The sequence below is a fragment of the Neophocaena asiaeorientalis genome, unplaced genomic scaffold (assembly GCF_003031525.2).
Source record: "Neophocaena asiaeorientalis asiaeorientalis breed wild unplaced genomic scaffold, Neophocaena_asiaeorientalis_V1.1 scaffold120, whole genome shotgun sequence".
NCBI lineage: Eukaryota > Metazoa > Chordata > Mammalia > Artiodactyla > Phocoenidae > Neophocaena > Neophocaena asiaeorientalis.
In genome coordinates, this window is record NW_020185322.1 from 1037526 (window position 1) to 1065051 (window position 27526).

Sequence of the window (27526 nt, forward strand, 5' to 3'; positions counted from 1 at the left end):
GCTATAAAGTACAACAACATACACAGATTCCTAGCATGAATTACTCATTGTTCACCCCCACTGAACTACAGACATTGCTTGAGAATTAGATCTTTGCTTTAGGGATTAAAAAAAAAAAACTGGGGCATAGTATCTTGAAGAGTATTCTCAAGTGACGTGTTGGAATTCCAAGGCATAGCCGATACAGTAAAACAGCACCGACTGTGCTGTCCCTGGGAGAAAAGGGGAATGGAAAACAGGCAGAGTAATTATAAGCAGTTGTTTCTGGTGACAGATTTGACTCTGAAAGCTTGATTCTGCTCATCTGGGCTAAGTGGCTGCTTTGAGGAGGAAAAAATAAAATGGGGGAGGGTGGGAATGTGGATACTATGAGTTAAAAAAGTATAAAAAGTAATTATATCTAAAATATAGATTAGATATAAATGATCCAGAACTCATTAAATAAGCTCAAAAATACTGGAAAGTGGCAATTTGAACTACATTTATTTTTAAACAAGTGGGGGGAATACTGAGTGTCTTGAATGTTGTGTGCAAAACTGATCCACGTCACCATCTCACCATCACAACCGAACATGGCAAGGCAGGTACATTGGTTTCCAGCATCACAGGCAACACTGCATGTAGGTTTTTTAATGAACAATGTAAACTTTAATGTTAAGGCAGCTGGTACTAATGCTGCACACAGGCTTAGCTCCGTGCCCATTTCAGGAATGAGACGGTCAACACTTGAAAACAAACTGTGAGAGAAGAAAAGGGGAGCCAGCATTATCTGACAAAAACAACGAGTCAAAATATTTTCCCTTTCACACACACAAAAATACTGGAACATTTAGAAAAACAAAGCACCCATCCCGCCAACTTCAGCCTGTTCCTTAACAAATATTTCAAAATACTGATAAATAATGGTGACTGCAAGCAGAATTCCAGTGCCCGAACCAATGGCCCCGAGGAAGTCGGCCAACACCGACAGGGCGCCGATGCACAAGCCCCCAAACGCAGCCGCCGTGGGGATGTACCTGGAAGACAAAACCCCGAGTCAGGCAGGGGAGGCCCACAGGAAGGGGCAGCAGGAAGCAGCAGTAACAGGCAGAAGAAAAGTGAACTAACGTGCCAGGGAACTGTCCGCAGTACTGACGATTCGTCCAGGGCTGGCTGTGCAGTTAGGTGTTGATGAAAATGATGTAAGGAATGATCTGACTCAAGAAATGATCTGATTTCAAGAAACCAGTTAATAGCCAAGAAAGGCAATACATGATTTTTACAGCAGAAGAGGAGAATCCTCAACTGTTATTTAAGTATTGGAATGTTTAATATTGTTTGTAAGTGGGTAACCTTTAGCTCCCTCTCGTAAATGAAGAGTAAATATCAAAATGCTTTCTAAGTATCAAATTTATGTGACAAGATTTGGATGACCCTATTCAATAGTAATTCAACCTTGGCCACATGTTAGTATCACCTGGAGAACTGTTAAAAATAATGGGATTGTATTTAAAATACTCCAGAGGGGGAAAAAAGATGGGGGCGAGGGACCATGGATGGGGAAGACAGTAGATGAAACAAGAATGGGAGAAGGATAACGACTAAAGCTGGATACAGTTGAACGCAGGGGTTCATTATAACACTCTGCAATCTATTCCATGTTGTAAATAAAAAGTTTAAAATACCAAAGCCTTTTCAACAAATGGTTCTGGAACACTTGGCTATCCACATGGAAAAGAAGGAATCTGGACCCCTATCTCACATGAAACAAAAATGAGCTCAGAGTTGTCACAGACCTAAACATAAGAGGATTAATCTTTGTGACCCTGGCTTCTTAGATACAACACCAAAAATAGCACAAAGAAACCAAAGAAGAAATAGAAAAACTGAATATCAAAATTAAAAATCTGTGCATCAAAGGACACCATCAAGAAAGTGAAAAGACAACCCACAAAATGGGACAAAATATTTGCAAATCATTTACCTGATGAGATACATCCAAAATATTTTTTTTACCCTTATAAACAGTAATAAAAAGACAACCCAATTAGAAATTTTAAATGAGCAAAAGAAGAGACATTTCTCCAAAGAACATATTTGAATGGCTAATTAGCACATGAAAAGATGCTTAACATCATTACTCATCAGGGAGACGCAAATCAAAACCACAATGAAAAGGGAAAAACCACAATGAGATACCACTTCATACCTACTAGGTGGCTAAAATCAAAACAAGAATTAGTGCTGGTGAGGACGTGCAGCAGCTCCAGACACTGCAGCTGGATGCAGAATGGGGCAGCTGCTCTGGAGAAGGGTCTGGCAGTTCCTCAACACATTCAACACAGTTACTACCCAACCCAATAGTTCCACTCTGAGAGAAATGAAAACGTATGTCCACACAAAACCTGAACAAGTACGTTCACAACAGCATTATTCACGACAGCCAAAAAGTGGAAACAACCAAAATTTCCATCAACTGATGAATGGATAGACAAAACATGGTACATCCATACAAGGGAATATTATTCACGAATAATGAATGAACCCCAAAAACATTATGCTACGTGAAAAAGACAATCACAAAGGATCACATATAACTCCATTTATATGAAATGTCCAGAACAGGCAAATCTACAGACACTAGATAAAAAGCCTGGGGCTGGGAGGTGGGAGGGTGGGTAGGAATGGAGAATAACTAATAGGTACAAGGTTTCTTTCCAGGTGATGAAAATGTTTTAAAAATTATATTGTAATGATTACACACTCAGAGTATACTAAAAACAAAACCCCACTAAACTGTATATTTCAAATGAGTAAATTACATGATATGTGAATTATATCTCAATAAACTGTTATCAAAAAACAAAAAACTGGGGCTTCCCTGGTGGTGCAGTGGTTGAGAGTCCGCCTGCCGATGCAGGGGACACGGGTTCGTGCCCCGGTCTGGGGAGATCCCACATGCCGCGGAGCGGCTGGGCCCGTGAGCCATGGCCGCTAAGCCTGCGCGTCCAGAGCCTGTGCTCCGCAACGGGAGAGGCCACAACAGTGAGAGGCCTGCGTACACAAAAAAAACAAAAACAAAAACAAAAAACTGATGCCTGGGACCCACCTCAGACCAGATAAATCACAATTCCTAGAGGCGGGATATCAGTATTTTTTAAAAGCTCCCAGGTGGTTTTAAGTGCAGCCAGACGAGGACCTCTGACCTACAGCATTTTAACACTGGGCTGAGCAGTGAAGGGAACATAATTTCAATTAAAATAATAATTTAGGTGTCAATTCTGATGTGGTGAACAATACACTTTTGTGTTAAATTTTGGTTCTTTTGTGTTAAGTAGAAGAAAAGTGCTTCAAATATGAATTTAAATAACATCTGAGAACAAATGATAGATTGAAAAACCAAGAACGCGTGTGTGTATGTAACACATTCTCTCTCCTATCCAAGACTGAGTCTAATGGCCTTCCTTACCTATTAAGCTCATGAACCATAGAGGTATCCCTGTGGCCTCTCATTACCATTTGCTGTTCTTTAAGCTGTTTAGCTACCTGCGAAGAGAAAAACAACTTTTAAAATCAAACTCTATTTCACTGTGAAGTGCTCTCCACAGAAAATACAGGAAGACTGAAGGAGACACTGTCATGTCATAATATTCCCTGAGGCTACAATGCTGCACAACCACATTACCCACACCTTAAGCCAGGGTTTCTCAATCTTTCCTTAATTATCACCTCCCTAAAGAGAAATTAAATACGAAGGAATAAGACTTTGTCGGGTAGAGCTGAGCTTTGGATGGTCACAAACCATTGTAAAATCTAAGAATTTTTCACTTTCCAGGAACTACCTGTAGTTTTTAACTCCCTGGGGATGACATTACCTCATTAAGAATGTATGAATTTGAGTTTAAAATTACAAAAGTAATTAAGTGTATCAATTACCATTTGACACCTAAAAATTATGAATTTTTTTTTTCATTTTCAAACAAACCAAATACTTACATCTTTGGCTGAGGAACCAGACACCTCTATCCATGTCTTAGAAAAGAATGCACATGATCCCAACATGAAGATGATATAAACCACCACATGGACAGGATCCTCAAATATGGCACCCATGGACTCAGGAGGAGAAAGGTAGTAACAAAGGCCCCCCACTGGGTAAGAACGAGCAGGTCCTCCCCCACTGACGTCCTATAGAACAAGAATAAAAAGCACAAATCGTCACATTTCTGTGGCTTTTCAAACTCCTCAAAAATTATGACGATGTTTTAAGCTCAAAGCACCTACAGCTAATGATTCTATGTAACTTAAAGGATTTACTTTTGTGTCTGATATCTTCACTCTTACAAAATTATATAGTGAGTAAAAAAAAAAATTATATAGTGAGTGTCTATTACATAAAACATTGTGAATATATTAACAGAAGAGCAATTTTTTAAAAAAATTATAATACTTCTACAAGAAGAATCTTCTCTTCCTGAAGACAGGAATAGATCACATCGATCTCTGATAACATTTAGAGTCAGAAATTTTCTGAACTATGTAAGAGTACATACATATTCTTTCATTTCAAGGTATGCTATTAAGAATGCAATCAACTGAAATATTAACAGAAGACTAACGACTCACTACCTAAACTTTATATGATTTGTATATTGTAAAGAGTAGTCTTTTAATAAGTATAAAGGGATTTTTAAATCCACACAAACATTTAAGAATTTTTATAGTAAAGGAAATGGGAATAACATGTATTTGCTCATATTAAATAGAAGTTCTGGGCATAGATGGTGGGAAAGCAATTTTTAGATGCAATGATTAAAATGTCTGGTTCCTGAATTTACAATTTCCAAATGATTCATTTACTGTGCCCCTAGAATCACTGATTCTAAATCAAAAGCCCTGACAAATTAAACTTCCCAATAGCTCTCTCACTTTAAAAAAAACTCATTAAGATCACAACACAATCTATACAACCACTCAGTGCATTTATTACTGTGAAATTATCATAGTAATAATGACTGCCAGATTATTAGCTCATGAGGGGAGGGACAGTCCCTCCCCTCACCACAGGCAATCCAATTTCTGTTAAATGAATGGAAAAGGAGTCCAGCTGACCCTTGAACGAGGGGGTTAGGGCACCGACCCTCCATGAAGTCGAAATCCACATATAAGTTATTGTTACTCCTCCGCGTACACGGCTCCTCTGTATCCGCAGTTCTGCATTGCAGTATTCAACCTGCTGCAGACCATGCAGTACTGAAGTGTTTACTGCTGAAAAAGACCTGTGTCTACATGAACCCGTACAGCTCAAACCCATGTTCAAGGGTCAACTATTCTGGATAAAGGGAATCATACTTCCTTCAACTGCCTTTCAAGAATTACTGTTTCATCCTATTAAACTTTACATTTTAAAAATGGCCTTCAGTAAATGCAGAAAGATACGTCGCTACAACTTACAATACAAAAGGAAGCACGTTAAGACAAATGCATAGAATAAGCACCGTATTTCAGGAATGACTAAAAAAATAGTTCTTTGGGGGAATACAAATTCTAGAATTACATATTCTGAAAACAATAAAGGCTCTTACTCTTCTCTAATTCTGTAGTTTTAAGGGGGAAAAAACACTCCTTGGTCAGGTGAAAATTTAAACCAGTCAAAATTCAATCCTGGACTTCCCTGGTGGCCCAATGGTTAAGAATCTGCCTGCCAGTGCATGGGACATGAGTTTGATCCCTGGTCCGGGAAGATCCCACATGCCGCGGAGCAACTAAGCCCGTGTGCCACAACTACTAACCCTGCACTCTAGAGCTCACGCGCCGCAACTACTGAAGCCCGCACGCTCTAGGGCCCACGTGCCGCAACTACTGAGCCACGTGCTGCAACTACTGAAGCCGGTGCGCCTAGAGCCCGGGCTCCGCAACAAGAGAAGCCACCAAAATGAGAAGCCTGCGCGCCGCAACTAGAGAAAGCCCATCCTGTGCGCAGCAACGAAGACCCAACGCGGCCAAAAAAAAAAAAAATTCAATCCTACAATAACTCACACCTCAATCACAATGTGGCTGGATTGCTTTAGGAGCTATGATGAAAATCTAAAAGAGGAAGGCAGAATTTACTGGATTCCGTTTCTAGCAACTGTTCTCTCTTCAATATAGTTATTATGTGCCTTTCTTATTTACTGCCATTTGGGCCATGAAAAACGGCGGGGGAGGCAGGAGAGGATGATTTCGGTATCCTATATAATCAGCTTCTTGGAAAAAAACATTATTCTAGACAATAGAGGAATAAGATTACAAAACAGGGAATCACTTTCACAAGAGCAACTGTGATTTTAACCTAAAAGGTCACTCAAACGAGATGTGAAAATGCTTCCTAGACGTAAAATAGTACAAAGTACTCGGCCAATCTTAGTTTTACAATGCTTACAGTTTTACAACTCTTCCAAATAAGTGATAAACTGGGCTACAGGTAAATGAATCTGGAAATGTTATATATAGCAACTGCTTCAATTATGGCTCATCTCTTTCAGTTAAAAGCATGAAATGCAAATTACAATAAATTTGAATACTTAGAATAAATAATGAAATACTCACAGCCCACTGTCCTAGTAAATTTACTAAAAAGTTGCCACTAAATCGAACTGACAGCATCTGGGAAATAACATACAGGTTGGACACCAGGGCCGACTGCAGGATGATGGGGATGTTGGAGGTGTAGAAGAGCTTGATGGGGTAGCTGCTGTACTGCCCTCGGTACCGGGCCGACTTAATGGGCAGGTCCACACGAAATCCCTGAAAAAGGAAGCTTAGGAGTAAGGCGGAGAGGCTGCACATACCACGACTCCAGACGAGGCAAACAGTCACAGGAGGGACTATGCAAAGACAATGCTAACAAACTTTCCCTTCCACAGAGACACACAGAAATAGAAATCCTTTTCTATTTGATAATTGCTAATATTTTGCACCTCAGAGTCTAAACGATGGAATTATTTCCCTAACTAGATTTTGAAACACTGACTTAGCTGCTAACATTTCAAATGGTATTCTCCTCTTTAAGAGCAAAATAAAAATCCACACTCCACTTAACTTCAGCGAAGAAAGTATACTTACCTGAAAATATATAACAACAGCAAACACGAAAACTGTAGCAATGAGGTTCATGAGATTGGGTAAATTCTGACGATAGAAAGCCTCCCTTAGAGCTCGAACTTTGTCTGTCCTGGTGGCCAGTAAATGAAAGAGAGCTATGACTGCACCCTCAAACTCGGTACCTGATAAATCAAGATAGAAATCGGCTGTAGCTTCATTACCCAAAGTTGTCCCAAAAGTCAAAACAAGTAACCTTGAAGCTCCAGTACAAGGCAGAAAATATGAGTCCAAATAATTCATCTATGTTTATGATACAGCCATGTGTGGAGCTTCTAAAAAATATTTACATCATTGAGGCAAGTATGTCTTTTTTTTTAATAAATCTGAAGTTTTCTCAAGAGACTATTCTTGATGAAAACAAAGTAGAATATACCAAAGCAAATATTTAGTTCATAATGATTTGCCTCACCTTTACTTTAGGGAAGGGAAAAGAACATTCAGAGGTGGGGTGGGGGGAGATGGGGAAAAGAAGCAGCAAAGCAGAATAAAGATGTCAGAGTTGAAAGACAGACATTACTCTACCAAGCTTGCCTTTAATTCATTTTACTAAGTATATTAATAAACCATCACCGCTATTTTCTTAAGGCTGGGACCAGGTTAGATGTTAACCATTACAAATCTTGGATGGCATTTGAGAGAAGTGGAGATGGGTAAGGGGAAACACAATGAAATATTTCATAATTTAGGTGCTATTACAAAGCCAAGGAGAACAGCAGCAAAAGTACTAGTACTCCCTGATGATGCAATAATGTTTTTTTAATCTGAAATCCACTACCTTTTTATCCCTCGAGGAATGCTGAAATCAGTCAAAATCAATGACTTCTGCAACAATGGCTTAGGCAAATAAAATTTTTTAAATGTTTGCAACCACTGAAATTTTAAATGAGCAGAGGCTAAATTTTAGATACTATTCTTTCTGAAGCAACAGTTCATACTCCACCAATCTCTGCTTATCAGCTTTGGAACACCTGACATCCGCCGTCGCCTGGGACAGCAAACCAGGGCGTCTGTCGGCAGTCCCGCTCCACCACCTCGTGCTCCTCTCAGCACACACCCGGCCAAACCCGTGCAGTTGCGTCCCTGTGCGTTGTACCTCTGCCAGTGTTAATGGTAGTGGGACTAAAGGCCTTCCAGACAATGGTTTCACAGATGTTGGTGGCAATAAAGAGGGAAATCCCAGACCCCAAGCCGTAACCCTTCTGTAGCAGCTCATCTAACAGCAGCACAATCAAACCAGCAACAAACAACTGTGGGGAAAGAAATGCAAGTAAGCTGAAGCAAGAATAAACTCAGAAAGGGGCAGTGAACACCACTGACTACTTTCAAAGTACAGGCATTTTCAACACTAAAACCTAGTCGATGCAGTATCACTATTATGACACCCTGCATCTAACCCGATTTAGTTTCATCAGAAGCCAATTCTGAAAATGAGAGGACTGGAAATGTTGTTACATTATAAAGCAGACACTTTGACTTTTAAAGTATATTTATATTTCTCTTATAATGTTTAAATAAGACCTATTGAAAAGCACCCTAAAACAAAAATGTTCACAAAGTTGTAGCATTTATGACAGCAAGAAACTGAAAAGCATTCCAAATAGCTTCAAGTAAGTAAAAGACCAAATGAATTACGATACAGTAACAAGATGCAATTTTATAGGCCACTGAAGGAAAAGCATGTGAACTATGGTGATACATTTTTAAGTATTATAGATTTTATATATGTGTATTATATATAATATAAAATATACAATAGAATAAGTCAAAAAGTAGAGCACAAATATGTACACAGATTATAACAATGTAAAAATGCATTCAATACATACAGTGACAAAAACTGAATATAAATCTGAAAACAATTAAGGGTTCACCAGGTTCTTAAGTTCATGATTTTTTTTAAAAAAAAAGAAAGCATACTAACTTTATGTGAAATTGAAAATTCTTAATTTTCCTCTTGGAGAAAACATCAGTAAAAGAATGTATCAATTAGAAATAATCCATAGCTTTACAAGTGACCTCTTTGGTCATGTGACTCCTTCCCCACACTTCAGTAACCTAATCAAGGGGGGAAGAAAATGTGCTTCTAGGCCCCCAATCTCACACCTGTCCCCACTTCAAAGACACCCTCCTACAGACATAAGGAGATGGCTCCTTCCATTCCTCCCAGCTCTGAAGCCTCCCACCCTCGTTCCTTACTCAGTTCACCCAATATCCCTGTTAAGAAGAGAAAACTACAGTACACCATTTGAAGCATGCTTACCTTACCGTGTTTTTCCTTTTCCTTAACTGTCATTTCAATGGCTGTACAGAGCCTAACTTGTCTGTTTACAATCTTTAAGTTTGAATTTCAATGGACTGTAAAAAAGGTAAAATTCTCAAAACTCCTAAGAGAGCTCACAAATTCTTTACTGTTTGAAAACCAACTTTACCAATTTGACAAGATAAAAGACAAGTTAGGACTTAACTACTGAGATTTTATTTTGACCAGTTATGTAACAAGTACATACTCCCCATCAGAAATACAGAAGCCCACCCTCTACAGGGCATGATAGCTGTCCACAAACCATCAGCCAACCAGACAGTGTTATCATGGACTTCTAATTAAATGACCTGTCCAAGGTCACACAGACAGCTCTGAAAGAACGGTAATTCTCCAAACCCCTGTTCACACCAATGTCCATCAGACTAGAGGGTGATTCATTTATATCTGGTGAAAATCAAACTCGTGCTTCTCTAACTGGACAAAGGAATTACAGAGAAACCTAAATGAGAAATGGTTTCTATAACTAAAGGAATAAAAGATGGTAAAAAGCATGCATGCCTATGCAGGGAATGAGAAATCAGAAACTGACAGCATCTCATTGACTAGAACAGTTGATAAAAAAAACTGAATACTAATTGCATGCCTTCTAGAATGTTCAATACATATGAATCTCTAAAGTATGTATAAAAATAACACTAACATTTCAACCTTGCTCATGCGTGCACGCACACAGACACAACTCAGCTTGACAAAATAATACTTACCTCTACTATGTGCCATGCACACTGATACTCTCTACCCTTTTTTAAAATTTTAATCAAGACCCACTATTTAGATTCCAAAACTCACTAGTGGAACAACACTGACCATGTGAATGAAACAAGAATAATTAAGGTGAGAAATACCTTACATAACAGCATGCAAACAGTTTCCAAAATCTCTAGGTGGAAACACACTGATCTAATCACATCTCTTTAGCAAATCTACACATTTTCAATGTTAGCAAAGCCTTAAAAAGATGCAACGGGTCACTACCCACCTATGATCAAATGTGAAAAATTTCTCTATACATTAACACTAGAAGGATTAACCACAAGACAAATATTTGTGCACCAGAATTTATGTAAACAACTTAGTATATACCCACTTCACTTGTCCCGTTCCAGGAATTTAACTATTCCTTGATTTCTGGTACGGAAAAAAAATTACAATAGCTTAACTCCATTTTTTATCAATTCAAATTCATAACTGACTTCATAAGAAGTCAATACTTTCACTAACTAACCCAGAACTGGTCAGCTGAGGTTCCTTAAGAATATAAATACACCCTTACTAAAATACTAGAAAAATTTTACTGATGCATAATGTTCTTAGAGCTCGATGCCAATTTTGAGTGTCTTTTAGAAAGCAGGGTTATTCTAACTGTGGGTCATAAAGCAAATGCTGTAAAGAAACAAAATAAGGCAAAAATTGGTGTATCAGTATCCTCATGCCAAAGAACTGAAAGATACTAAAACCAGTTTTCAGAGGATCTTCTTTCCCATCCATTGCAACTCTTCTTCCTCTAATTCCCTGGGGTTATAAATTTGCCAGTCAAGGTGTTTTTTATTTAATTTTCTTACTTTTTCTTTTTGGCCACACTATGCGGCCTGTGAAACTTCCCTGACCAGGGATCGAACCCGTGTCCCCTGCAGTGGAAGCATGGAGTCTTAACCACTGGACCACCAGGGAAGTCCCAAGGTGTTTTTTAAATGGAGAAATAATGACAAAGTTATCCTTTAAAGAAGTGTACCTTATACCAAATGGGAACTCATTGGGGCTCAGAAAACTACCTAATAGTCCATTAAAGATTCCTCCCCTGGTTAAAAGATGAAATATTTCCATTTCATTAGAAAAGCCCTGTGATATGTATTAATGATGCCCAATAAATACCTCAACAATCCCATTCTCCTTGTTCTGAATCATACTCACTAAACAATCTTCTTACTATGATTTGTTTCCTACATAAGATTTCCTATAAAAAAAAAAAAGATGGTCAAGCATGCCAATCCGAAATGGTTGCATTTCTCAATGTATATATATACTAATAAACTGGTGTTTTACTTTTATTTTAAACTATTTTTCTGACTTTGATCCTTTTGACCATTAAAAAAATTTTTTCCTAAATTAATCCTAATTTCGTAGAGTGAACAAGAGGCATCTCCAAGATAACCAGGACTCTAGACGTTCAGTGTTTAACTTAAGCAAGCTTCTTTTCAAAATCCAGTAAATAACTATTATATAACTTAAGTACAGTCCATTCCTGGGTAACTTCTCTAAAGGATTTTTAATGACTACATTAGAGAAATATCTTCCAAACCTTACACATTTTAAGATACTTAGTAGAGGGAAAATCACGTTGGCCTTCAAAAATTCCATTCCAAAATATCCATTTAAAAAATCCATAGGATATATATATGTGTGTTTATATAGTATTTCACTTACTGTAAGATACTATTATTTGTAACACTATTATGTGTGTCATTAAGAAAGAAAAAAATACTTCAATTAAACTATGACACAATAACCTATTACAAAGAATTTTTTATTTTCTACTTAAAAAAAAGTTTAGACTTAGACATAGATGTTTATCATCTAACTTGCTCTTTCTGTGCCTCTGTTTATACACAATAACTCTTCATTTCAATAACAAATCACAGCAGACTGTTGGAAGACATTTAAAACAGCAGTTAAACTCAACGACATGTTTTATCAACAATGCATATAACCAAGTGATATAAGGACGATATAAACAGCTTTGACCAAGTTGACGTACACATGCAGGCAATGCCTACCATCACGACCGCCACCTGGCTGACCGCACGTGTGACTGCATCAACTCTAAGAAAACATCCTGATTTCAGAGACATCAAAATGTGAAAAATGTGCATCTTAGAATCAGTGAAATACAGTTGATTGATCCATAATTATTAGACATCTACGGGGCTATTACAATACATTTTAATTTTTAACATCAACACAACTTATACATGTCACTTCAATAAAGAAAATGAGCATATCAATCACCTAAAGAATTGTTTCAAAAGAAAAGGAGGAACAAACTTCTTTGTTATCCATACGAAAAATTGTATTTCTTACCTGAATGATGATAAGGAGACAGATTCCAGCACCCATTTCAGCGGGATCCCCATACATGCCCGTCATGACATACACAATGGCTTGCCCAATGGTAATGATCATACCAAATACTGACAAAAATTGGGGGAAAAGGAGTACATGCTTATAACCAAAGACAAAAAAGACTAGAAAAACATCTTTGCCACAGAATTCTCAAATTTGGAAAAGGTTCTTTATTAATTGTACTGATGCTCACGTTTCTGGGCTCCATTGAATAGGGCTCTATCTTTGGGTGTATCTCCAACTTCAATGATTTTGGCTCCAGCTAACAACTGCATAATCAAACCAGATGTTACAATTGGGGAGATACCCAATTCCATTAACGTTCCTGTAAAGGAAGGGGAAAAAAGTAAATAATCTTTACGATATCCAATGCAGATTAATTTAGAAGAGTCCCAGTCCTTAATTATGTCTATGAAATACATGTTAAATGTTAACAAGCAAATTTTCATTTCCTAAACATTAACTGCTAAAAAAAACCCTCTCATTTATTAACACAACCTCACAACAGTGCATTGAATCAAAATTACTATAAATACTACAAAAACGTAAATTTCTGTGAATTCTAAGCTTAAATTGTTAAAGAAATCCTTTGAAAGAAATTGTCCAAGATTTCTGTCCAAATCACTATTTTTAAAATTTACACTAAACATTTTAACGCAGGATTTTAAAAGCCCAAAAATTAAATAACAAGTTAATAAAAAGATGATATTTAAGAATATCTGTGGGGCTTCCCTGGTGGCGCAGTGGTTGAGAGTCCGCCTGCCGATGCAGGGGACACGGGCTCGTGCCCGGGTCCGGGAAGATCCCACATGCTGCGGAGCGGCTGGGCCCGTGAGCCATGGCCGCTGAGCCTGCGCGTCCGGAGCCTGTGCTCCGCAATGGGAGAGGCCACAGCAGTGAGAGGCCCGCGTACCATACACACACACACAAAAATGAATAGCTGTGACTCTCCTAATTCAAAATATAAAATTATATAGGAAGTCATCAAAATCAGTGTTGTAGAATGTTGAGTGGTTCAAAAATAGCATGTACAGTTTGATTTCATTTAAATATTTAAGTGGAAAATCATTTCCTGTTATTTTAGTCTGGTTATCAACATGTTTCTATTGTTAATGAACTTATCTACGAAGCGGACTCATAGACATAGAGAACAGACTTGTGGTTGCCAAGGGGGAGGGGGTTGGGAGAGGGACGGATTGGGAGTTTGGGATTAGCAGATGCATACTACTATATAGAGAATGGATAAACAACAAGGTCCTACTGTATAGCACAGGGAACTATATTCAATATCCTGTGATAAACCATAATGTAAACGAATATGAAAAAGAATGTATATATGTATAACTGAATCACTTTGCTGTACAGCGGAAATTATCACAACACTGTAAATCAACTATACTTGAATAAATTTTTAAAAAATATGGCATCTTAAATGGATTCTTCATGTTTTCTCAGATACTTCCTCAATGGTAAAAGATAAAAATATGTTTTATCATTAAAGCTAGTAGGCAGGTAGATTTCTTTTTATATCAAACCACCAAAATTTAGAACTGTCAAATGGATCTAGTCCAAAAATTAATCCAGTCAAGCTTTAATGAACATTTCATTTAGGAAATATGGCACTTCCACTCAATAGGGAAAAGAAGGATAAATGGACCTTGGCAAATAACTGGCCAATATAGAAAATTAAGCCTAGATTCCTTATCTCATGACTTACATTAAAATAAAGGCCACAGATTTAGAAAATATAACCATAAAAGACAAAATACAAAAGCACCAGAAGTGAGTATGCTTATAATCTTGGAAAAGAAAAAGCCTCTCTAAGCCTTTCTATAACAAAATACATAAAGGCCACAAGCAAAAAATGGACGATATGATTAGATACAACTATGAAACCTCCATGTGGCAAAAGACAGGGTAATAGTTAAAAGAAAAATGAACACAAGTAACAAAGGGCAAAAGAATTTGTCTAAAGGGCAAAGAATTCTTACAAATGAATTTTAAAATGAACAAACAGCAGTGAAATAAGTCAGAGAAAGACAAATACTATATGATATCACTTATAAGTGCAATCTAAAAAATACAACGAACTAGTGAATATAACGAGAAAAGAAGCGGGCTCACGGATACAGAGAACAAACTAGAGGTTACCAGTGGGGGTGGGTGGGGGCAATACAGGGTGGGGAGTGGGAGGTTAAAACTACTGGGTATAAGACAGCCTCAAGGGTGTGTTGTACAACACAGGGAATATAGCACCCCCCCGCAAAAAAAATAGAAAAATAAAAAAGAGATAAATGGCATGGCCACTCGCAATAACGCTCTTTTCTCAGGAAAATACCAACATAAGACGAAACCCCAGCACCCAAATCTGTACTATGTAACCCTGAAACCGTAACCAAAGCTGGCTGGGTCTGGTGGAAATCCTGGTAATTTCTAATTCTGAACTGAGAACTGAAGAACCCAGGAGTTGTTGAAGCTAGATCACAAAGACAAGGTTCCCTGCCCCTGCTGCTGAGGTCTGAAAGCTGGTTCTCTCTCCACAAGGCTTAGTTGTTCTACCTCCTCTTTGGGTTCCAAAAATTGACTAGTATCCTTCCAGTAAATTCCATTTTTGTGTTTAAACCAGTCAGTAATTTCCTATGACTTATAACAAGTCCACTCATAGAAGAAATAGAAATATTCAATAAAAATATAAGATGATGTTCAAGCTCACCAACACATAAAGAAATACAAATTAAATACCAGATACCAATTTTTACCTGTCTAACACAAAGACTAAAGGACAAATATTATCCACTTTTGGAAGAGAAATGGTCATTCTCATACACCATAGCAGAGTGTATAAAGTAATTCAAAGCTTTTGGAAGACAATTTAACAATATCAAAAATTTAAGTGTACATTTCTTGTAAACAAGCAGTTAAACTTCTAGAAATTCATTCTATTAAAAACTTACAGAGGAGTGTGATAGTAGTCATGGTAGCATTGATTATAATGATATAAAATTGGGAAAAAAACTACATGTATGACAGCAGATCCTACAGGCCTTGGGGTCATACCTAAAACACACTCCTTACTGTCTACAAGCCTCATAATCTGGCTCTTGGATTCATCTGCAGCCTCATGTCCTACCACGTTTCCCCTTTCCTTTTTTCTTCCAATCACACCATCCTCCTCATTGTTCTTGGAACACATTAAGCATACTCGCACCTCAGGGCCTTTGCACTTGCTATTCCCTGGGGGAAGGTTCCTCCCCCAGATCTTCACACGGCCTTCTCTCATGCCCTGCAGGTCTCTGCTCAAATGTCCCTTCCCCCTCCCAAGATACAGTTCATGTAGAGTCTACCTCCCCAAATAGAGTAACATAAACTCCACGACAACAGGATCACTGTCTTGATCACTGCTCTAATCTCAGCACCTAGCACAAAGCTCCACTCATAGGAAGAACTCAATAAATACCTGAATGAATGATTAAAGAAATCATGGCACATCCATATAATGGAATAGTATATGGCCATTCAGTAAAATAGGTCATCCAAGATATTAAGTAAACACACCAAGTAGCAGAATAGTTATATAGTAGATCTTATTTTTCAGTTTTTAAAAGAAGTATATAAATTCATATATATGAATATATATTCAAATAAAAGGTCTACATGGTTATTCACCAATCTGTTGTCTTCCCAGGAGTTCCCCCTGAGAAGCGAGACCTTCATTTTCAGCTTTATACAAATCTGAAATGTTGGTGCATTTTTCTTATAACAAACGTTACTTTTTTGATGTAGAAAAAAACCCACCCCAAAAGCCCCTCCTGATCCAGGCCCTCCCTAACTCTCAGCCTCACTGATCAGCATCCCCCACCCGAATCCCCAGCCTGCACCCCGTGTCCTCATGCATGTGTGCTGTGACTCAGGCTTCCTTCTCCCGACGGTCCACAGGCTGAATTCCAACCCAAATGCTCTCCCAGCATCATCTCCTCCCTGACACCGCAGATCAGTCTTTCAGTCCCATGAGAAACTCAAGAATACACTTCAGAGAGTCCAGGAAATCTCCTGAGATTTTATGAAAAATCTGCACGTGTGAATGTACATGCATTTTTCTAGGGAGAGTACAGATAAATTTAATTAGATTCTCAAAGGAAACATGACCCACAAAAGGATGGAGAACCAAAGTTCTAGACAATGCTAATCACTCCATTCTGTCGTAACTCTATACTCTGTACATACTTCTATTATTACAATAAATACACAGTTTTGTAATTATCTTTATGTTTGTCTCTTCTCCTAGGCAATGAGTTTCTTTTACCATATACTGCCCCTCCCCATAGACAGCAAAAAATAGTTGTTTCCACATTTTCACATCTATTTGATGTCAGTACTAGCATGGAGGCAAAAGAAAAGCAGCATATACCTCTGTTGGATGCAAGAATAACTCTCATCCAGTAGAAAGGATCTGCAGAATCTGATGACATGATTCCAAATAGTGGTATCTATAAGATTACATAAAATATTTTATAAAAATGTATTATATAAATTAAGTTTGAACTTAATTTATAATGCATTCACTTAATATTTGCAAAACTTAAAAAAAAACCACTACTTCTCATGTTCAATAACAAAACAAGCATACCTTAAGAGTAAAGTTCTTTAATGAAAATAAAAACAATGGGAATCATTACTTACAACATTTCACTAGTAAATATTCCTATCAGTATGGAGATATGTTGCACAACAATGTGAATATATGTAACAGTACTGAACTGCACACTTCAAAATGGTTACGTTGATAAGTTTTATGTTTTTGCAATTAAAGAAAATGCTCCTATCAGTACAGGATATATCTACCACGTCACAGAATAATCTTGGAAAGCTATGGGTACTAGTGACAGCCACAGCCATACTCCAAATGTAAGACTGAAGACGAGATATACAGTAGAATACTATGCAGCCATTAAAAATTATACTATGAAGCTTGTAACGGTATGAGGATGTGCTTATGTTGTAATATTAAGTATAAAACAATGGTTCTCAAGCTGGGGCAACTTTGCCCCATCTGGCAATATAGGAAGACACTTTTGGTTGTCCCAACTTGAGGGGGGTGCTACTGGCATTAGTGGGTAGAGGTCAGAGATGCTGAACATCCTATAATTTATGGGACAGTCCCCCACCGCAAAGATTTATCCAGCCTAAACTTCAGTGCCATTGTTGAGGAAACCTAGTATAAAAAGAATGGTATGAAACTGTATAAATAAAGTAAAAGATCAACACTGTAAAAATATGCATAGAAGAAAAAACTAGGTGTAAATATTTTTTAAAATCTTGAACAGTGATTATTCACAGGCAGTGGGATTACTGTTGATTTTTTTCTTCTATATTCTTTTCAGCATTTATCATATTTTCTATAATGAACACATATTACTTTTTAATCAGAAAAAAAAAAAACCCTTAACTTCAGAATGCTTCCTATTATACGACCCATGTTCAGAACACAGCACTTGGCCATACCCCCTCCCTCACCATGTAGGAGAAAAATACACTTCCAATTTCATAAACCTTCCCTATATGAAGTTGATTTAAAAAAAAAAAGTTCCAAAAGATGCTGCCAGCAATTTTAAACAGGTCATCTAGTCAACCTAAACCTCTTTGGACATCTGAATATATTAGCTGGGTTAGCAAAAGCAAGAAGCACAATATTTTGTGTGCACCCTATAGATGCAAACACTCTTCAGCTAATGTGAGAGATGGGGAGAAAGGAAGTTATTGAATAAAAACCAATTAACACTACAGGATAGTCCATATCACAATATTCCCTAAGTGGGGGAGAGACCAATCAATCAAATTACCTTCCTGAATTGAGTCTCATAGAGATAGCCATTACCTCCATGATTAGATGCTTTGTGGGATAACAAACAAGAAAGTCAGCCAACCATCCCTAAGTAATGGTATTCCCTTCGTTCCCGTAGTCAACAGGATTAAACTCAGTGTCTAACTTTACTCCTCTTAGTAAATTCCATAGTTACAGGACCACGTCCAACAAGGGCAGCAACAGGAGCTATTTTCTATGACTCTCAAAGTTGCAGACTTTTAGGCTTTGCCCTATATTACATAAAATAATCAGTTTCAACTTCACAAAATACAGTATACACTTCAGAGAAACAAGGATTTCATGCTTGAATGCAAACCCTGAACCAATCAGATGGACAAATAGAAAATTAGTAGTAGGGATCTCCAATTTGGGCACTGAAACCAAGCAAGATATTTCTGGGCTAAAATGGCAAGCCATGAGTGATCAGGTTACAGAATTTCCCTCCCCAATACATAAGAAAACACATTTTTCAAAACATGTAAAATAGTAAAAGAATTTAAAAATCTAAAGGAAAAATATCTATAAAGCAGCCAAACAAGAAAAAGAATCATAAACTTGATGGTCATGGGCGGGGAGAAAACAACAGACAATCGAGGAATAGGGACTCAGCATGAAACTGCTCCAACCAGCACAAAGGGAAGGGCACAGAATCCCCAGAATCCCCACAACACTCCAAACCTGGAGAAGAGCGGGCTGCACAGATATCCTCATCTCTCCTGCCTCCTTTGGCAGCTGAGAGGAAATGGATGAGAGAAGCCAGGAACGGGGCTCTCTCTGGTGCAACTGACAATTACAGGGCTACACTGAGTCAGGAACTGGGGAGCGATCTGAGGTCAGTAATGGAATAAAGCCCTCCTCAGTCAGGTGGTGAGGACCCTCACAAGACACGTAACAAAAGTCTAGCAAGAGAGCAGAGCCCAGGTGGCATTTATGGCACTTCTCTCAGCTGATCTCACCTCCCACCATTCCCTCAAGCTAAAAAAACAGTATGGAGAACACGAGACCCCAAACCCTTCAACTGTGGCTGGGAGGGGAAAACTGTGGCTCTCTCTGTTTGAGATTCAGTGGAAAGAGAATCAAGAAGTCACCAGCCCTGGGCCAAACTGCCTAAGCGTGAGAAAGACAAAAAGGTACAGCTTGGGCTTCCCTGGTGGCGCAGTGGTTGAGAGTCCGCCTGCCGATGCAGGGGACACGTGTTGGTGCCCTGGTCCGGGAAGATCCCACATGCTGCGGAGCGGCTGGGCCCGTGAGCCATGGCCGCTGAACCTGCACGTCCGGAGCCTGTGCTCCGCAATGACAGAGGCCACAACAGTGAGAGGCCCTCGTACCGTAAAAAAAAAAAAAAAAAGATACAGCTTGACAACCATGTAAACACATTACAGAAAAAAAAATAATGAAGTAACATAAAATGCATAAATTAATTTATGGCATGAAACAGTCATGAGAAATGTCACACTTTAAGAAATGTAACTCAAGTTATGTTTTCTTCTTCTTGGGTTTTCTTGGGTTCCAGCTGCAAAGCTGCAAATATTTACTATCTGGCCCTTTACAGAAAAAATGTTTGCAGACCCTTGGATTAGAAGATTCAATATGAAGATGGTAATGCTCTCTAAATTGACCTATATATTCAAAGCAATAAAAATCATAATGCCAGGAGGCTTTCTTAAAGAAAATGACAAGCTGATTCTAAAATTCAGATGGAAATATGAGTGACCTAGAATAGACAAAATCATTTTGAAAAGAAGAACAAAGTTGGATGACTTTTACAACCTAATTACAGGACTCAGTTTAAAGCTACATTAATCAAAAGAGTTATGGTTTACCATAACGATGGAATATGATCAATGGAACAGAACTGAGAGTACAAAAATAGATCTGTGCTTATATGGCTAACTGATTTTCAACAAAGATACCAAAGTAATTCAATGGAGAAAGGAGAGCCTTTTCAACAACTGGTTATGCACATAGAAAAAAACGAACCCTACCCTTACCTCACACCATACACAAAAATTAACTTGGAATAGATCATAGACCAAAACATCCAAGCTAAAACTGTAAAATATTTAGAAGAATACAGGAGAAAATTTTCACAACCTTAAAATAGGCAAACATTTCTTAGATAGGAAACAAAAACCATGAGCAATCAAAGAGAAAGATAAAATGAACTTCATCGAAATTAAAAACTTCTGCTCAAAAAGTATTGTCAAGAAAATGAAAAGGCAAGCCATAGACTACGAGATATTGTTAAGAAAATGAAAAAGGTATTGTTAAGAAAATGAAAAGGCAAGCCATAGACTACGAGAAAATATTCACAATACATATATCTGATAAAGGACTTGTATCCAGAAAATATTTTAAAATGCATATAATTCACTAATCAGACAAAAATGCAATTTTTTTTAATGGGCAAACTATTTGGGGAAAAAACACTTTACAAAAGATAAATACCCAATAAGCATATGAGAAAGCTGCTCAATATCACTGACCAGGGAAATACAAGTTAAAACCTCACCATGGAGAAAAGAGAACCTTCCTATACTTTGATCGAAATGGAAAACAGGAGGGTCCTTAAAAAATTAAAAATAGAGCTACCATAAAATCCAGCAATCTCACTCCTAGGTATGTGACCAGAGAAAACTCTAATTCAAAAAGATACATGTGGGCTTCGCTGGCGGCGCAGTGGCTGGGGGTCCGCCTGCCGACGCAGGGGACACGGGTTCGTGCTCCAGTCCGGGAGGATCCCACATGCTGCGGAGCGGCTGGGCCTGCGGGCCACGGCCGCTGGGCCTGCGTGTCCGGAGCCTGTGCTCCGCAACAGCAGAGGCCACAGCAGTGAGAGGCCTGTGTACCGCAAAAAAAAAAAAAAAAGATACATGCACCCCAATGTTGACAGCAGCATGATTTACAACAGCCAAAATATGGAAGCAACCTAAGTGTCCATCAGCAGGCAACTGGTTTAAGATGTGTGTGTGTGTGTGTGTGTGTGTGTGTGTGTGTGTGTGTGTGTACAATGGAATATTATTCGGCCATAAAAAAGAATGGAATATTGCCATTTGCAGCAACATGAATGGACCTAGACAATATTATACTTAGTGAATTAAGTCAGAGAAAGACAAATATCATTTATATGTGGAATCTAAAAAATAACATAAATGAATCTATAAACAAAACAGAAACAGACTGACATAGAAAATAAACTTTATGGTTACCAAAGGGGAAAGAGAGAGGGGGGAGGGATAAATTAGAAGTACGGGATTAACAGATACAAACTGCTATACATAAAATAGATAAGCAACAAGGATTTACTGTTTAGCACAGGAAGGTATACTCAATATCTTATAATAACCTATAATGGAAAATAATCTGAAAAAAATATATATATAACTGAATCACTTTGCTGTACACCTGAAACTAACACAATATTATAAATCAACTATACTTCAATTACAATAAAAACAAAAAAAACCCTCATCCATTAGAATGGCTAATATTAAAATGCTGAACAATACTAAGAATAAACAACGATGCAGAGCAACCAGAACTCCTATACGGCTGATGGGACCACTTGGAAAAGAGTTAGTTTCTCACAAAGTTGAACATACATTTACCATAAACCTTAGCAATTCTACTAATAGGCATTCACCCAAGAGAAATGAAAACAAATATCCACAGAAAGTCTTGTACGGGAACGTTCATAGCAACTTTACTTGTTATAGCCAAAATGTGGAAACAACCCGAATGTCCAACAACAGGTGACAAGATGAACAAACTGTGATACAACCAACACCATGGATGAATCTCAAAAAGCTGATGAAGAAGTTAGACACTGTATCACTCCATGTACATGAAATTCTAGAAAAGACAAATCAAATTATAGAAATAGCAGATCAGTGGTTGCCTGAGAATGGGGTGAGGTGGGAACTGACTAAGAAAGAGTACGAGAAACATTCTGGAGTAACAGAAATGTTCTATACCCACTGAGATAGTAGGTATGTAGATGTATACATTTGTCAAAACTCTTTAAAATGTACACTTAAAAATGAGTATATTTTGCTGTACATAAATTGTACCCTTAAAAAGTTGATTTTTTTTTTAATAGAGGGGAGGGGAATTTCCAAGATGTTAAAACAAGATGGTAGGAATATGGATGATTCTTCTTTTTTCCTACTTGTCTGTATTTTTCAAAAGTTCACTCTCCCTGACCACGCAAAAGAATTTTCAACAAAGTATAATAGTAAAATATTTTAATGATCAAATAGTTTCACTTTTCAAAAAAATATATTTGGCTTTTCCCCAGATTATGGACTTTATTTGTTCTACTCCTTCCTCATGTAATTTTTTAAACTTTCTTATATGTATATTGGTACTTTTCAAACCCTCAAAGAACTTTACTTAAATTATCTAATTTAATCCTCACAATACAATAGCCCTGTGACATGGGCAGGTCACATTTTATCCTCATTTTATGAACTTAATCTCTGTGAAATTTTACTAAAAAGCATCATTGAACTTTATTAATTTATAAACACAGAATATCCCTAGGATTCTAGAATTTGGCTTTTGGGGATTTTTTAATTAATACATAAATTTACAACATGATTAAAAGCAAACAAAGTGGAAAAATATTTGCCCTATACATGTCAAAGATTTAACACTTTTATATATAAAAACCTGTCATAGGGGCTTCCCTGGTGGCACAGTGGTTGAGAGTCCGCCTGCCGATGCAGGGGACACAGGTTCGTGCCCCGGTCCAGGAAGATCCCACATGCCGCGGAGCGGCTGGGCCCGTGAGCCATGGCCGCTGAGCCTGCGCGTCCGGAGCCTGTGCTCCGCAACGGGAGAGGCCACAACAGTGAGAGGCCCATGTACCACAAAAAAAATAAATAAAAATTAAAAACCTGTCATAAATCAATTTCAAAAATCTCAAGAAAAAAATAGGTAAAGATCATTAACTGAAAAGTAAGGGGAAAAAAAGAAAATATGTTCAAACCCACTAGTAAACCAAAAGAAATACACAGTAGAAGATAACCATTTTCACTATCAACTCAGATTAAAATGATGATGTTCCTATTTACAAAAGCAATCTAAAGGTCCATTGACAGATGAATGGATAAAGAAGATGTGGTGTGTGTGTGTGTGTGTGTGTGTATTATATACACACACACACATATAGGAACATAGACATAGACATATATACTATGGAATATTACCTAGCCATAAAAAGGAATGAAATGATGCCATCTGCAGCAACATGGATGGACACAGAGATTATCATACTAAGTGAAGTAAGTCAGAAAGAGAAAGACAAATACCATATGATATCACTTATATGTGGAATCTAAAATATAACACAAATGAACTTATTTATGAAACAGAAACAGACTCACAGATATAGAGAACAGACCTGTGGTTGCCAAAGGGTGGGGGGAGAGGATGGATTGGGAGGTTGGGGTTAGCAGATACAAACTATTATATACATAATGGATAAACAAGGTCCTACTGTATAGCACAGGGAACTATATTCAGTATCCTGTAATAAACCATAATGGAAAAGATATGAAAAAAAAATGTATATGTATAATGAATCACTTTGCCGTACACTAGAACTAAGATAACATTGTAAATCAACTACACTTCAATTAAAAATAATTTTTAAAAAATGATGTTGCTCAAAATAATTCAGTATATTTACTATTTGAACTAAAATAAGTTTCTCAAATTCTAACCAACCAAGACCTTAGAATAACAGTACAGACATTTGTTTAATGTTTGGTTACATACCTGACAACATACTAAGAAGATGAAGAGAGTTATAGCAGTCCATAGTACCTTCTCTCTAAACTGGATCTGTGCAAGAAAACAAAGAATGATCAATCAAAACCAAGAAATAGGGGGGAGGGGTGGGAAGGGACAGCCTTTCTATTTTGTATTTTGTTCTCCTGACCACAGAAGAGAATAAACCCTTTATATTTGGGAAAAAAAAAAACAAAAAAAAAACAAACCAAGAAATAGCAAATATAAAGAAAAATCCATATTAAACCTTAACCAGCATTCCCCATCATGACATGCTCCTATTATTTACTCTTAAAATACTCTCGCCCTAGTTAGTAGCAGCTAAAGCAAACAGCTAAACTTCTCAAACATCTTTCTTTACTTTTTCGAGAATTAAGTACAACTTAAATACAGGCTGGCCTCAAGGCATTGTACCACATTAATTGAGACTGAAAAGGATGAAAAGACACAGATCTAATATGCACACATATCATTAACACTGTATTGTGGAAAGCTAGGACTGCCTGTAATATTATTCTGTGAATGTTTCATAGAATATGAAAAGCTAAAGTTTCTTGGGATGCCTTACATGTAACTGGAACAACTATTTTTATAACCTCAAAGCAATAAAAAAAGAAATATACTTCTAAATAAAACAGTAAGTTTAACAGAAGTCTTACTTTACTCTTTTTAGTCCCTATTCTGGTTAGTTCCATGTGAAACTGAACATACAGTAAAAGAGCAATGTCTGGGAACTGACCAGTTTGGGATTAACAATATTTCTGGAATAGAAATGCCTCAGTTCCAAAGGCGTACAATGATGGAAGAACAATTAGATGTGGTCAATATCTTCCGAATGCATTTCTGTGATTTTTTTCTTTGTACGGAACGAATCAAGAAATGGGAGGTATATAACTGCACAGTTGCAATCCATTAATGTGCAACAGTTGTGCTCATCAAAACTGACCCAACAGACTGGGTCATTCCTAGTGCGGCAGACCACAATGGACAGGAGAATACTATATCTTATAACACACAGACCAAAGAAACACTTGGTTTGGAAACGTCACAACTTAAAGAACAGTCAGTTTTGAAACCATGAGATAAACTAGATTTAAAAGGTCTACACTAGTTTTATTCACTTTGTGCCTCTTGCAAGGAGAAGGAACAGGTAATACTTTTCCAATTACAACCAGAAAAACATTGGGGAAAATAAATCAATCTAGATAGTTTAACAGAATAAGTCATTTAGCTACCCTCTATATTACTAAAATATTATACTTACTTTCCTTTCAGGTTTCTGAATTTCTGGTAGAACTGCACAGAAAGGTTTGATAACTTCTAAAAATTTGACTGTTAAAAAATAAAAAAAGAATAAATGTCCCTATACAAAGTTTTTAATAAGAGATGTATCTTTTCACAGAGTCAAATACAAATGTTTTCTTTTAATGGCAATCCATCCCATCCACACCCCCCAAAATGAATTAACCATAATGGTCTCCATTTCAAATACATAAGGGAAGAGAAATAATTCACGGGACAAAGGAGCCCAAAGGGTTTAAGGGCTGGTCAGCAGAAGCAAAGTAATACAAGTATCCTTGTACCACAACTTTGCTTCCTCATGCTTGAATCTCACCCCTTTTATATATACAGAAAAGGAATAATTCAGTGAGCACCACTACATCAAAAGGAGCAAATGCGGTGTACTCACAAGACCATGCATTACAGAAGGAAACAGGACATATCAGAGAAGGAAAGTACAACAGGAAATGGGCTGTAACTGCAGGACTGACTTAATTGGGGACTGAAAAATGCTGAAATGCATAAATGAGAAAGATCACGGAACAACCTTCTATAGGTAGGTTTTCAAAGTACTGCATACAATCTCTACTTCATTTCACTAAGTCGCTATTCATTGCTTGGTCACTCTCCCACAAAAGGATCTCAAAGTACTTGTGTATGTACAATCATCAGCCCAGAGAATGACAACTACATTTCATTAGAAAGTACTGTTTTCCCAGACAACTCATAATATTGAAAAGATAAACCAAGGTTCTTTAAGGATAGGCACTCTCTTCTGGCACGGCTTAAGTCAAAGTCCTGCCAAAGAACTGAAGGATGAAGATGATAATCTCTCAGTCTTTGCCAGCGTCTATAACGTACAGAAACACAAAAAGCCACAACTAGGTATTAGTCATGATCATCTTCCCTTACAAACACTGGATTCTGTATATATGAACATCAGGATATTATTTTTAAACTGACATGGGTAATTACACTTCAGCAGTTAGCCAAAAGTTGACCACACTATATATTTTTTAATTTATTTTATTGAAGTATAGTTGATCTGACTATACTGTCTTTTTATAAAACCTCTCAAAATGATGGCAGCCACTGATGTTTGACAGAATTCAGAAATTCTCATGGGCAGATGTTTTGTTACCCAAGTACCATTTCAGACGATCTGGAAAGCAAATCTGAATTATGAAAGTGCTCATCTCTAATGTAAAACCAATGTCAATCACATCGGGAAACTTCCTAGAACCCCTTTACCCCTTTTCCTTCCCACTTCCACCCAAGATACCCTCCCTGATCTCTTGGCTTAAGATCATCTGTGTTGTAGTATTTATGTAAAAAGCAGTGCTTTTTTGTCTGCCACTTGTCTATTCTTGTGCTGCAGAATTTAACCCATTATACTGCTAATTCAAGACCAAGGGTCTCCTCTACTTCCTTTCCAGCTTCCCCCAGATGTCCACTAGTTAGCTAGCTGGCCAGTGGGTGCACAGCTTGGGTTTGCAGGAATCCACTCATACAACAGTCACCCCAACAGCTATGTGAAGGTTCCTGGTGTTGAGGGTTTGGGAGAGGGCCCTCAAAAGATCCCCATTATGCAAGGCCTTGTCCCTAAGGCTTACACAACCTGAGACACGTTTAGTTTTCAGTACACACTACAGAATGATTGAAATGAAAATTTTAAAGAAAACTTTATGCCACCAATCGCCTGCTTTCCTCCCCGAAACTACACGCCATGCATCACTTTTTGAAAAATTAAACAAGTCAGGGACCTTCATTCATCACAACTAACATGCCAAAGAACGGTGATTTGGGACTAAAAATATGAGTTTCCGAAGCTCCTGCCTGAAAAATTAAAAGTGGTCCAGGTTTCCCCTGGTTCCCTAACTCCCCGCCCCCAAAACCAACGGCCTCTCCGCGCCGTGCGCCGCTCCTCGCCACCCACCAAGATGCGCAGACCCCGGACCTCCGGGTCCCGGCCCCGCAGCCGGCCCGGGCGAGGCCTCGCACGGCTGGAGGCGCCTCCGCGGAGG

General features: G+C 37.8%; 1 protein-coding gene across 2 annotated transcripts; it reads right to left on the bottom strand.

Moving 5' to 3' along the window:
* Positions 1 to 464: 464 nt before the first annotated feature.
* SEC61A2 (SEC61 translocon subunit alpha 2) lies at positions 465 to 27498 on the bottom strand. Of its 2 annotated transcripts, XM_024734183.1 has the most exons (11): positions 25486 to 27496; positions 24210 to 24275; positions 16974 to 17052; positions 12759 to 12890; positions 12524 to 12633; positions 8216 to 8369; positions 7084 to 7244; positions 6568 to 6765; positions 3976 to 4167; positions 3449 to 3525; positions 465 to 1016 (listed from the first exon to the last, which is right to left on the bottom strand). In XM_024734183.1, exons 3-11 carry the CDS (start codon positions 17032 to 17034, stop codon positions 830 to 832), a joined length of 1272 nt encoding a protein of 423 aa, XP_024589951.1. In that variant the 5' UTR covers positions 17035 to 17052; positions 24210 to 24275; positions 25486 to 27496; the 3' UTR covers positions 465 to 829. The 2 variants fall into 2 exon arrangements, with proteins under 2 accessions (XP_024589951.1, XP_024589952.1); XM_024734184.1 differs by lacking the exon at positions 16974 to 17052 and having other exon boundaries at positions 25486 to 27498.
* Positions 27499 to 27526: the final 28 nt, after the last annotated feature.

What these genes read in the sequence shown, in the direction of transcription:
- SEC61A2 (XM_024734183.1), bottom strand. Translation starts at nt 17,034, where the DNA reads ATGTCATCAGATTCTGCAGATCCTTTCTACTGGATGAGAGTTATTCTT. An exon ending in GTCTCCTTATCATCATTCAG is followed by an intron (nt 8,370 to 12,523) that starts GTAAGAAATACA and finishes CTTTCCCCACAG; the next exon opens with TTGTTTGTTGCTGGTTTGAT. An exon ending in ATTTACTAGGACAGTGGGCT is followed by an intron (nt 4,168 to 6,567) that starts GTGAGTATTTCA and finishes CTTGTTCTATAG; the next exon opens with GACGTCAGTGGGGGAGGACC.